Source organism: Danio rerio, chromosome 12 (assembly GCF_052040795.2).
Source record: "Danio rerio strain M-AB ecotype USA chromosome 12, GRCz13ab, whole genome shotgun sequence".
Taxonomy (NCBI): Eukaryota; Metazoa; Chordata; class Actinopteri; order Cypriniformes; family Danionidae; genus Danio; species Danio rerio.
The window spans coordinates 11,799,762-11,813,543 of NC_141032.1; the positions used below are offsets into that span (position 1 = coordinate 11,799,762).

A 13,782-nucleotide genomic window follows, 5' to 3' on the forward strand; every position below is an offset into this window, starting at 1 on the left:
AGATTACGTGATTTTGAGGTAATGGCCATGGCTAACACACTTAACCATGCTGGTTAAACTGTCGGATTTGACATCAAACAGAAATAGTGAGCAGGAGGACTCTGTTGGGTTGTAATAACTCTCCTCAAACCCTTTTGTAGATCTTTCTGAATTAAATGCCTACTTTACTACATCCATTAAGCCTATGGTAGAAAACACAAGCAAGCCACACTGTTTGCTCATTTAAAATTCATTCAAGGTCACACTTAGCTGATGATTGATAATTAAGCTTGTTTGGCATGCTGTCCCGGGAGAGAGCCCTTAGCTCATAAGATCCTCTAGCCCGGGGGCTGGGGCTGGGGCTGGGGCTGGGGCTGGGGCCGGGAAGAGATAGTGTAAACTCCGCACAGAAACGTCAGCTGGCTTGGTAAGGACTAGAAACAGTGAAGTTCTTGCTGTGAGGCAACAGTGCTAACCACTGGGCCACCGTGCCACCCATCTAGGAAAGGAGGAGGATTAGGAGTGGAAGGGAGGATTCTTCGAAACAAAGATGGCTGTTATATGGAACTATAATGGCTTAGGAATTGTATGATTGGTGAGTCAAAAAGTGAATAATGTGGGGCCGGCTGCCCCAAAATGACTTTATAAATAAACTTCACAAAAAAAAAAAAAAAAACATTGCAGCTTTTGTTACACAGGGACTTTAAGGGTTAAATCGCCTGTGCGCAACAATGGTCTTCTTGAGTCGTATGGAGGAGCTTCTGAAGGTCAACAAGAGGGACGATTGTGGATGTTATGTTGGAGTTTGTTTAGATGTCTTTCATGTCTCAGACCATGAACCAGGCCATTAAGTCCAATGAATTGTCTGAACAGCAGATCTTTGAGACAGGTTTGTATCAAAGCACAGATCTAGGAAAGGGTACAGAAAAACTGCAACATTAAGGGTGTACTCACACTATGTACAGTTGCCTTGAACCGGGCCAAAGCATGCTTGTCCCCCTTCCCGTCTCCCCCAAGGGCCCACACTCACATTACATTCAGGCCTGGGCACGCTAAAGTCATATATGATGTGTTGTTCAGTAAATGCTTTCGCTCAGCACAGCGGAGATTTCTTTATCAGTTATATCGTTTGAGTCGTTTGATATGCAGTGAAACTCTGTCAAATATTTCGCCGAACAGATCCGCCACTTTTGACACTCATAAACGATCGTAAAATCCTCGTGCTGCAGGAATTATGAGGTTTGCTGAAGGTGCAGCTGTCATGCAGAGAGGGGTTTGTGTGTTAAATAATCTATGACAGTTTGCGTTCTTTGAACAGTAAAGGCCTGTGCACACCTGAACGCTTTTTGCTCGCGTTATCCATAGACATTTAAAGCCTCGTGACTAAAAAAAGGACGTCAATGAGTGAGTGCACACAAACGCACAAAACGCCAGGCGCTGCGTCAAAACCTTCTCCACCAATTAGGTTGGCACTTTTGTTCACGTGCAAGGAGCTGCTGAAGTTACAGAAAACAGCACTTGGAGGCACTCAAGCAGAAAACTGTCAATGCAAGATCACTGAAGAAGATGCCCAGAGGGGATATGAACATGAAGCTGCTTTTTGCACAGGTGAACAATAATAATTTCCTCATCGCTAGAGCTGCTACTTGAACCATCCATAACAACAAGCATGTCAACTTTGTCTTCTTCTGTTACAAGCGAGTTTCAGAAGCTTAAAGTTGTGTAGTGCCATCTAACAAAGAGTGATTTTGCATACTCTTCTGCTCGACACCAATGAAAATCGATTGTGTTTGAATCCGGAAAAACGTCTTGAAAATCGATAATGATCATCGCAAACAAAAAGCATCCCGGTTGTACAAGCCTTAAGAATAATTAATAAATACATATCAAACAGTCCCTTAAAAGTCACGTCTTGCTTACAGTTTCAGGCTATGGCGCATTTTGCACTCACACACCAGTGTACCGCGCCAAAGCCCAAGTGAACCGCGCTCTGGCCCACCTCTTCCAACCGGGCCAGGGCTGATCAAGTGAACCGTGCCTGAGCTTGATTCAGTGCACTTACACTTCTCAAACGGGCCTGGGCACGATTCGGATAGCATACTGTGAGTAGGCTCTAAAGGTCCCAATGAGCACAGTGGCCTCCATCGTCCATAAACGATCGGAGTTTGGAACCACTAGGATACTAGAGTGCCTGAACAAATGAAGCAATTGAAGCAGAAGAACCTTAGTCATGAAGGTGAACAAGAACTTGATGGTCACTCTGAAAGAGCTTCAGCATTTTGCTGTGTAGAAAGGAGAACCTTCCTGAAGATCTTCTCTGCAGCACTTCACCAAACTCCATGACAGCCCTGACATCCTGAAGTTTTCCAAAAAAAAATGATCTGGTCTAATGACAAACTTTTTTCACCTGAATGGCAATCATTATACCTTGAGGAAACTCCACATTTTTGGGTTGTCATAACCCAGTGGTGGGTCTGTCCATATTTGACCCGACATTGTGTTAAAAACTGCATTTTTTAGAGTGTAGGGGAGACTGGGTATAGTTGAAACACAGCAAGAGTTGTAACACCACCAATTTCACGAATATGGGATAAGATAGGGGTCATGTGACATTTTCAGTTTCCTCAGGTTTCCTTAACAACCACATATGGAGATTTCCCAGTCTTGCAATCAAATTCTGAAGTAAGAAAGATTAAAAAACAAAATAATATTTTGTTTAGTACTTACGTTGTAGATGATGTTGTATGAGTTATATCAGATCAAACTGTAGTTTCTCTAGTAAAGAATGGTGTATCAAACTCCTGCTAATTTCAAAGCACCATGCCAATACAGCTAGCTAAACAATGGGTGACAGTGGTGGGGTGGGTTGAAACAAATGTTTTGAAAGTATACACACATATGAATGTGCATGTACAGACATGCACACACAAACACACAATATGCACATACACTTCCAATATTCACATATATTGCATTGTTGCAGTCATTTATTTACAATAAAACTGTTGTTGTGGCATATCACTAGTAGCATGCTTAGTTTTTGTGCATTTTGTCAACCTGTTACAATTTATTCCAGTATGTCTTACCCAGTAGTAGGGTAGCTTGTAACAACTGACAACTTTGTATTTGTCATCATCTTACAATGTCTGTGACGGTATGAGGAATTTTAATTGTTTACATTTGTAGTAGACAAATGTGGGTACTTTGCATAAAAGTTTCAGCCATGAAGCTGAAAAAAGGTAGTTTTAGGTGCTCTCTTTAATTGTTTGATTGTAGTTCTAGCTTTTTTTTAATTGTGTTACAATCATCCCAGATCTCCCCTATACACCATTCACTGCCTGGCCAATACCATCCCAACGGTAAAACATGGAGGTGGCAGTATAATGATGTGAAGGTGTTTTTCAGTGAAAGAAATTGCCAGACTTGGATTGATAAAGAATAAATGCAGCAGAAACCTTCATGATGAAAACCTGCTCCAGAGTGCTCTCAACCTCAAACTGGGGAGACGGTTCCTCTTGCCTAGATAACAAAAGAGCAGCTACAGGACGACTCTGTGAATGTGTTTGAGCGTTAACCTGATTTCACCAAGCAGGACATGTTCCTGTATTAACATCTATATTGATCCAGGAACAACATTCCAATCAGCCAATCAGAATTAAGGGACATGTTTACTGTTTATGTTAAGTTCAGGCTTATGGTTATGTTTATGCTCTTCCATGTTGTTATCCAACTTATATTCCCCTCTGATTTTGCAAATAATTTGCAGTTATGGTTGGGTTATATGGATTACATTTTTAAACAAGAATGTTGTTCCAGGATCGCATCGTACTTGGTAAAATCATTATGTGCATCTTTGAGTGGCCCAGCCAGAGCTCAGACTTAGAGTGCTTTCACACCTAGACTTTTGTTTCGGAATGTGTTAAACCACCAATTGCGCTCGGATCCGCGCCAATACAATCGCTCTTAGATCGCTTGAATGAGGTGGTCTTGGCTCGATTGAAACGATGGATATGTAATAGGCATACGGCTATATGAAGAGAGAATTATGAGTAGGGTGGGAGGTCACTCCAGACATCCCAAGTATCCCGGAAGTTTCATTAGTCTCTCGCAAATGCACACACTCTGACAATCTCACGGAAATCGTGCGCCTCCCTCCCGGTCCTCAAATACATCGCGCAACATTCTCACCCCTCCCCACCGCATCTGTCCTCGATCTTCAGACACGTTGTGCGCACAATGTCAAACACCATCAAACCACTACCATTTCCCTGACAGCTGAGCGGGACTCTGCAAAATAAACCATGAAACTAACCAATGTGAGGAGAGTTTACTCACACGTGACTTGTTTTAGCTCTTTTGGTCCATTTAGAAACTTTGCAGTGTGAAAGCGAACCGCACTAAGAACAAAGAGCAACAATGTAACAATTTTAATCACTGTTTTGGAACAACTAAATCGATTTACAGGTGTGAAAGCATCCTTAAACCCTTTAATCCTCCTCATCGAACCTGATGGGGCTTGAAAAATTTCAAAAAATTTAAGAAAAATGAGAGAAACTGCTCACGAAATGGGGTGCCAGGCTTGTAACATCACAATCCAAAAGCAAAAGTTGTAAATACCCAGATTGACTGTACACTATTTAAAACTTTAAAGAACTTTTTATTTTTGACAAAATTTTCCAAATTTGAGTTGCATTGGGGCATATCTTACAGTTGATCTTTGGTTTTTCTATTTTAAAATCCAAAACATTCTCTTGTAGAAAGTAGCATGTACTACACTTCCATACAGTGACAGATCATAATTGTCTGAGAAATTTTGTGCTTTAAGTCTTTACAATGTAATCTCATGGCATTTCGTAAGTTTTTGATTTAGTGGCTAATTCGAATTCATTCGTATGATCTAATTTGTACAATTTAGAATGATTTGCTCATCACTCAATGACGGTTGGGGTTAGGTGCCACGCTTCCTTTTTAAAATCATACGTTTTTGTACGACTGAACTTGACAAATTTGTACGAGTTAGCCACTAAACTGACAAAATGTAAAATACTTTTGTTTCCTCATGAGGTAAGGCTGGCCTTTAACGGTTCTTTATCAATCTCTTCTTAGGTAAACCTCCAATTAACTGACACAGAAGGTAATATAATTTTTAATGAACTGTGTAAAAACAAAGGACAGTTCAACAAAGAGGTTTCTGCAGATGTAAACTTTAATATCAAAACTGTAAACAATCTTTGCATAAGGGCCTGCACAATTCAATCGCAAGTAAATGTATATATGTGACTGTGTAGGCACTGGGATGCTGTGAGTCAGGTAGGGATGCAACAATTAACCGTTTTCATTATTAACCGCTCTTTAATTTGTCACAGTTAATTAATCATAATGGCTTCTCAACACCATGTTTCTGCAAGGATCAAAACTGCGGCAATTAAAGTTATGTAAGCACTGCGCTAGTTTGTACACCGAGACTACTAACCATGCACATTGGATTAACTATGATTGAGGCTATTAACTGAGGCAGGGGTGTCAAACTCAATTCCTGGAGGGCCGAAGCCCTGCACAGTTTAGTTCCAACCCTGCTCCAACACACTTACCTGTAGGTTTCAAGCAAGCCTGAAAGACTCAATTGGTTTGATCAGGTGTGTTTAATTAGGGTTGGAACTAAACTATGCAGAGCTGCGGCCCTTTTGGAACTGAGTTTGACACCTGTGTAACAAAGGCAAGCTCGTGCAAGTTCATTATTTTCAATGTGTTTCAATTTTCAATAAGTGATCAATCCAGTGTTTTCGGAGAGAGTGCAGAAAGACTCGAAGTGGATCAGCTGTTTAATGGCTCAAATCTTGATGCATTGCATTCACTGCGTTCAGCCCAAATTGACGCTAATTGACTCAGTTTAAATTGAAACTTCGTCTCATGACAAACAACAGTTTTGCAAAGGTGGTCATCGCGAGATTATCATCATCCTCATCAAAATATTTTATAATTATTAGACATTTAATTTTGCTATTATTGCACAAATATCAATAAGGTATAACAGGATTAGTTAGTTGTTTCTGGTTTTTGTTAGTCCTGATTAATGAAGTTTTCAAATACAAAGAATAAAGTGCACTTTAACATTATGAATCACATTTATTCTGCAAAAGAATTTCTAAGGTTAAAATTCAATATTTGGGTATGCTAAAACTGACCATAGTGTCTGAGATGTGTGAATGAGTGTGTATGGAAGTTTAGTGATGGGTTTTGGCTGTATTCGCTGCATAAAACATATGCTGGATAAGTTGGCGTTTCATTCCGCTGTGGCGACCCCAGATTAATAAAGGGACTAAAACGAAAAGAAAATGAATAAATGAATAAAAAAATTATATTGGTGACTCAAATGTATGCCAGATTTGTAATTTAGATATTAAAACAATTGAACACTTGTTTTTTCAATGTAATGAGATACAGATTTTGGGACGAAGTATTATTTGGATACAACAGAAAATATATATAAGACTTGCCTTCTCGTGGGAAATGGACCTAATCCTTAAGGATAAAAAAAATATCTTATATAAGGAATAATTTGATGTTAATATTATAATTCTATATTCATAAATGTAATTTTTTTTTAAATTCCCTGAAGACTAGCGGTGTTTAAAGAAGAATTTGTGATATATTTGAAGACATTAAGAGAGATGAAAAGCCAAAAAGCAAGATATTTATATTCATCATTTTGGTTTCATATTTTAAGAACTTTACTCCCCTGCTACTTGATTTTCTTTAATGTTTTTTTTTTTTTTTTTTTTGTTCAGTTCTGTTATTTTATTTATTTACATATGTTGTATTATTAATGAGGATGGAAAGATTGTGAATGTATGCAAATTGATTGTTATCTTTGTATTTTGTGTAATTCTAAAAAAGTATTAATGCCTCTCTGTTACTGTTTAAGCATTGTTAATAAAAAAAAGGGTCAACAATTAAACATGAAAAAAGAAAAAAAGATGATCTTCGATTGAATCGTTGGTGACTTTTATTTTGACAGCAGGACTCCTATGTTCAACAGTTCGGCATCATATGACACAGATTGAACATGGCTTCAGTTCAATGGTAGGAAATGTTGACACTTTTACATATTTAACGCCATCAAACTCGAACGTGATGTTTTTAATAAACATGGTATTGACAATTATGTATATTCTACTAAAACCTCTAGCGGTTAAATATAGCTGTAGAGTAAACTGTGGTGCAGAGCTTTGACAGTAACGTTATGTTTTAGTGCTTTATTTAGAGCCTTTTAAATTATTACTTTGGTAACGTTATCAAACGTCATACTGACTTGGTACATAGTCCGATACTATGACATTTACGTACACTTACTGTATTGACGTAAGTTAGCGTAAGTATGTATATAATTTCTAGTATCTGTAACTTACTATGAAAATATCATGTTTTTGGTCATGACCAACAATAAAACTCAAAACATATAAGAATGTGTATATTTTGGTAGTTTTAAATGTGCTTCCAGTCATGTCTAGCATTAGTGTCTAAAATGTTGAAATGTCAGCTTTTATGTAAATGTGTGTGTTCTGCACAGGCACTCCAGGAGCCGTAAATATGACAGTGAGTGGCAGGCGAGTCGTTTGGAGGTTTCAGCAGTGGAGTTCAGTGACTATCATCCACTCAAAGCCATCACGGTACATCTACAACCTCCATGCATACTCATTGAACTGTGTCATCTAAAATATATTACTCTTTTTCTGTTAACTGAAGTTCTACATGCTGGAGTGGGCTACCCCTGGTAAATTACATTTCTATAATGGTTAACTGGCTGGCAGTTTGTTCAACCACCTGCTGATCTCTACATTTATCAAGTCATATTCAGAAAATGATTTAATAATATAAAAATGATCTAATATGTAATTATGTTGTTGTCTAGTAATCAAGGTTCCACAAGTAGGCTAATGTCATTCCTGGAATATCATGAAATATTAGGAATTATCTGGTCTATTGCAGACACTAAAAGTCATATGTTTTCTCTATATATTTCTCCAAGTCATGCAATATCATGGTTTGTATAATTTCTTTGATCTATACAGTTTTAGCATATTGTAGTTTTTCATGCCATTTTATTCCTTTACTGCTTGCCAACCAGCAAATTTTTTTTTTTTAAATTATCTCATTTTATAACAGCTTCAAACAGCATAAGTTGTTTTGTTTTGTTAAAACGTAACGGAAGTCGATGAGACCAGAAGTCTTGACATGTTCAGGTTACAATAGCTGTGCCACTCTTGTGTGAAAATTAAGGTGGATAGGTCATGGATATTCATCTTTTCATTTTATGAGTGAAAATGTGGTAAAAGTCATTTTTGGACTGATTCGTTTTTTTTTTTTTTTTTAAACTGTGTAAAATAAAAACTCTTGCTGGAAATAATGTCATTGCACATTGTTTTATGAAACTAACACCTACAGGTTTTTCTCTATCTAACATATGGCAGCATTCAGTCTGTAACACCTGAATTCATTTCAAGAAACAGTTTGTATTTCATTTAGAGCAATATTAAAGTAATATTTTAGTAAAATGTAATATTTTATGCATGCTAAGGGTGGTGATGTTAATTTTTTGGGTAAACAGGTTAAAAAAAATCTCCCAAATTATAACACAAATGTATAGACAAGAAAAAGACTGTAATATATAGTTTATATTATTTCATATATATATATATATATATATATATATATATATATATATATATATATATATATATATATATAATTTATTATATTATTTCATATATATATATATATTATAATTACGCTTGTTTTCTTGTTACACATTGAAAGGCTGCAAATATAAATACAGGATAAGGGTTAAATGAAACAAAACAAACTATCTGTACATTTGATTCTTTAATAGGCAAAGTTATATGTCAATAAACAAAGATGGGTCTTAAAACCGTCACTCCTGGAAATGGTTCAAAGATGCTTTAAAAATCAAAGAATCTGTAGGACATGGGGATTTTTCATCTTTTAAGAACCAATGGCTTGCAAACAATTGCTTTTTTCAGTATTGTGGACTAAATCTAAATATATTTTATGTCAAATATCATACTCCTGACAGTACTAAATAAAGAACATCATGCATTTTGTCGTTTTTTTCCGGGCTCAAAATGAGGCATGCATTTTTTTTGCTACTGAAACAAACACATTTTGCATTATTCTTCTAATCTTTTCAAGTGAAGCTTTTTTTAATTGTCAAAATAAAAATACACAATTTGATAAAGATCATGGAGATACCCACTTCCTAATTCTAGATTAATAGATATTGATCTTTTGGTAAAATCATTTTTTCTTCTCAGGTGACAGACTCTAAATCTCGGCGTGGAGGACGAAAAGGCAGCACTTCCTCCTCATCTTCCTCCTCTAGTTCAGTGGCTCCTGATCCGCTCAGCTCCATGTTGGATGGAACAGACCCTTTGTCTCTCTTCGCTGCAGCATCCGAGACTCCAACTCTCCCACACAGCGTCTCTGCTGGGGTAAAATTTCCCAAATAAGTTCAAGTAATAAACATAGAACTTTGAGAAAAAAGATGTATATAATTGAAAAAAAAAAAGTCAGAATTGTGAATGAGAGATATTTTACCTTTTATTTTATAAAATCAGAGAAGTTACAAGCTTCCATTAAAAAAAAAAAAAAACGTTGCATTATATCTTTATCGGTTTAGGAGTTGGGGCGGAAACGTAAAGAAAAAGAGGAGGAGGTGGGCTTAGACTTTGAGCCATGGTCGTCTAAACGTGGAGAGATCCTGTCTAGATTCACCACCACGGAGAAACTGTCTATAGTAGGTGCAACTGTTTACAGCGTTCACTTATCCTCTCAGTATTTACACTTGACAGACAATAATAATGATTTATTTCTCTTACAGAATCTTTTCATGGGCTCAGACACAAGTAAGTTTTTTTTAATGCTTTATTTGTTTGGTTAACAAACTTCTTTCAGTGCTGTGAAAGAAGTTAATGTCTCTATGAGTTTGCAAAATAGTGCTGATATTGACAAAAGAGTGGACAAAATACTGTGGATGCATGTAATAGATTGTATTGTGTGAAGGTAAAGCGTCCAGTCCCAGCTCTGCTGTCTCAGAGAAGGTGCGCACTCGTCTGGAGGAACTGGATGACCTGGAGGAGGTGGGTTTCATCTGGTCAAGACGAAACAAGATGTCTCGTTCTTTAATATTTGTTTCTATGTTTATGACTGTGTTGCATATTGTGTGTTCACAGGGCTCACAGAGGGAGCTGTTGAATCTGTCTCAGCAGGACTATGTGAACCGCATTGAGGAGCTCAACCAGTCTCTGAAGGAGGCGTGGGGTTCAGACCAGAAAGTCAAAGCCCTGAAAATCGTCATCCAGGTCTGAGGATGGTGAACACACAGACACAAACAGTATATACATATACACTACCAGTGAAAAGTTAATGATCAGTAAAGAGTAAAAATAAATAAATTAAAATGTTGACTCTTGTATTTATTTAATATATTTATTTAATCAAAAGCTGTCAAAATGGTAAAATTACAAAAAAAAATATTATGATTTTTTCTTATGTAAAGTAATTTCAAATAATATTTACTTCTTGCGATTTAAAGCTGAGTTTTCAGCATCATAACTCCGGTCTTCAGTGTCACATGATCCTTAGGAAATCATATGATAATCTGCTGCTTCAGAAACTTTTTTTAATTATTATTATTTTTCTTAGCTTTTGTGCTTATTTAAATTTATTTAATGTTATCAGTGTTGTAAACTGTTGGTCTGGACACTATAATACCATGTATTTATGTTTATTCATCAGGAAAAAATTATTATTTGTGTTTATGACATTGATTTTATATATATATATATATATATATATATATATATATATATATATATATATATATATATATATATATATATATATATATATATATATATATATATATAATATCCAAAATGTCTATGTATGTATGTATGTATATATATATATATATATATATATACATACATACATACATACATACATACATACATAATAATATATATATATATATATATATATATATATATATATATATATATATATATATATATATATATATATATATATATATATATATATATAAATAAATTTAATGATACCTAACATTTAACTAGTAATGTAGTTCAATTAATTAATTGTTAAGCAACATGTTGTTCAGTGTATGTCATTTCAAGAAAAAAAACAATTATAATCTTCATTAAAATGTAATAACTTGCTGTATATCTTAATCTTTTTTCACTCTACTTTTTTCACTCAGTGCTCCAAGCTGCTCTCTGATACATCAGTAATTCAGTTTTACCCCAGCAAGTTTGTGCTTATCACGGACATACTTGACACATTCGGTAAGAGTTGCTCATTAAAATAATATGTTTGTTTGTTCACATTTTTCACCATAAAAAAACTAAAAAACTGTTTACTTGAACGAAGAGTAGAGTAAAATAAGTAATACTACTAAATAAAAAAAAAAAACATTGCCTACCATTAATATTAAATGACTTTACTGTTACTTGTTTTTTCTGAAATTAATTGTAAGCTCAGTGCTCACATAAATGAGTTTACTTCTCCCATATCTCTCTTTTAAATGAATACTTTCTATACGATGCTTTACAGTAATTAAATTAGTCAGTTGTGAGGAAATATTAAATTCATAAAAAAGTAATTTCTTTTTGCATTAAATTATTAGAATTTTAATGTTTTCTATTTCTAAAGATGTTAGGCGACCTAACTCAAGTTTTAATGGTGATAACTTTTTATTAAATGGTTTTGTTTAAATGCACCAGAACAAATATTGGCTAAATTCACAAAGAAATGGAAGGAAATATTTATTTTCAAAAGGTGGTGTACTCATTTATGCTCTGAGTTGTATATGTATGCATGTATGGATGTATGCATGTATGCATGTATGCATGTATGTATGCATGTATGCATGTATGCATGTATGTATGCATGTATGTATGTATGTATGTATGTATGTATGTATGTATGTATGTATGTATGTACAGTTGAAGTTAGAATTATTAGCCCCCTTCAAATTTTTTTCTTCTTTTTTAAATATTTTCCAAATGATGTTGAACAGAGCAAGGAAATTTTCACAGTATGTCTGATAATATTTTTTCTTCTAGAGGAAGTCTTATTTGTTTTATTTTGGCAAGAATAAAAGCAGTTTTTAATTTTTTAAACACAATTTTTGGGACAAAATTATTAGCCCCTTTAAGCTATGTTTTTTCTCGATAATCTACAGAACAAACCATCATTATACAATAACTTGCCTAATTACCCTTACCTGACTAGTTAACCTAATTACCCAAGTTAAGCCTTTAAATGTCACTTTAAGCTGTATAGAAGTGCCTTGAAAATTATCTAGTGAAATATTATTTACAGTCATCGTGGCAAAGATAAAATAAATCAGTTATTAGAGATGAGTTATTAAAACTATTATGTTTAGAAATGTGTTGAAAAAATTTGCTCCGTTAAACAGAAATTGGTGAAAAAACAAACAAGCGGTCTAAAAATTCAGGGGGGCTAATAATCCTGACTTCAACCGTATATCTATTAATTTTTTTTTTTTCTGAGCCAATTATGATTTCTGAACAATTATTAAAGACTAACGACTAGTAATGATGCGGAAAATTCAGTTTTGCCATCACAGAATTTTATTTTAAAGAACTTTTAATGTCAGTATTGAATTAACATCTAAATTTAAAAACACATTTTTTTTTAATTATGATTCCTTTAAAAGTTGTAGATTTTTTTAGCAAAAGTAGATTGTAAAAAATGTTTTTGCACGTGAAACTTAAAAACACACAAAACAAAACATTTTTACCACCAGTCTATTTTTGACATACTTTCCATGAAAAAACCCACATATCCACCATTTGTCAGCACCTTTATCAGTATTATCTTTTTTTTTATAAACACCAGCAAAGACTTTACAGCAGGAAAAGAAAATGTCCATTGGCGATGTCCTAATAATGTCCCATGTGTGCAGGTGGTCTTGTGTATGACAGGATCTGGTCCATGTGTGCTGATCCTCATCCTCTACCAGGTAAAATAATACCCATTACAATTCGGCTTATTCTTTTACTGTCTACTTGACATTATAAAAAAATTATCTCCTCATTAATGTCGTTTCCCAGAGTCATTCTCTGCTGATGATGTGAATGACACGGCCAAAGAGACCTGCCTCAACTGGTTCTTTAAAATCGCCTCCATCAGAGAGCTCGTCCCTCGACTGTATCCTTTCTGCACACTTTCCATTTGTTGATTCCATTTCAATTCCACTTGTTCATCGTCCCAAATTATTAGGTGGTTATTTCTAGGTTTACATTATAGGGATGCTTGAAATATTGGCAACAATGTCAATATTGGCTTATAAGTAAATTTTTTTTTATATTATCATTATCAGTACAAATACAAAATTTGGTCGATATCTTTAAGCCAATTAATTATGTTTTATTTATACAGGTTGGATCTCATTTCATTTCTAAAAACAAAAATTTTTGATCATCCCCTCTGAGACTTTCAGAAATCAAATCAGATGTGCACCTTACAAGAGCTAATGCTGCTTGATTAGAGAGAAGTTTAAATGTCAGTGGTGCAGGACTTTTTCTTCATTAAAAAAAAAAAAAGAAGACGCCAGGCTTGCATGAGAAACATATTTATGTATGAGAAAGTTTAAATGCTTCTCTTCAATAAATAAAAATAAGATATCCCACTCTTGCTTTCAGAGATGAAGTAGATGAGCAATCCAGTGACAATTCT

General features: G+C 34.8%; 2 protein-coding genes across 4 annotated transcripts in view; one reads left to right on the forward strand and one right to left on the reverse strand.

Annotated features, from left to right (window-relative positions):
• get4 (guided entry of tail-anchored proteins factor 4) overlaps positions 1–13,782 on the reverse strand; it is a 707,996-nt gene that overhangs the window by 456,438 nt on the left and 237,776 nt on the right. The gene's annotated exons all lie outside the window — the stretch shown is intronic.
• vps35l (VPS35 endosomal protein sorting factor like) overlaps positions 7,035–13,782 on the forward strand; it is a 30,747-nt gene continuing 23,999 nt past the window's right edge. The window contains exons 1-10 of one of the 3 annotated variants that reach the window (XM_087275198.1): positions 7,035–7,351; positions 7,550–7,649; positions 9,312–9,488; positions 9,677–9,793; positions 9,878–9,902; positions 10,060–10,136; positions 10,230–10,358; positions 11,279–11,363; positions 13,010–13,066; positions 13,158–13,254. In XM_087275198.1, the coding sequence (XP_087131324.1) occupies positions 9,408–9,488; positions 9,677–9,793; positions 9,878–9,902; positions 10,060–10,136; positions 10,230–10,358; positions 11,279–11,363; positions 13,010–13,066; positions 13,158–13,254 (668 nt within the window). In that variant the 5' untranslated portion in view covers positions 7,035–7,351; positions 7,550–7,649; positions 9,312–9,407. 3 annotated transcript variants of the gene reach the window in all.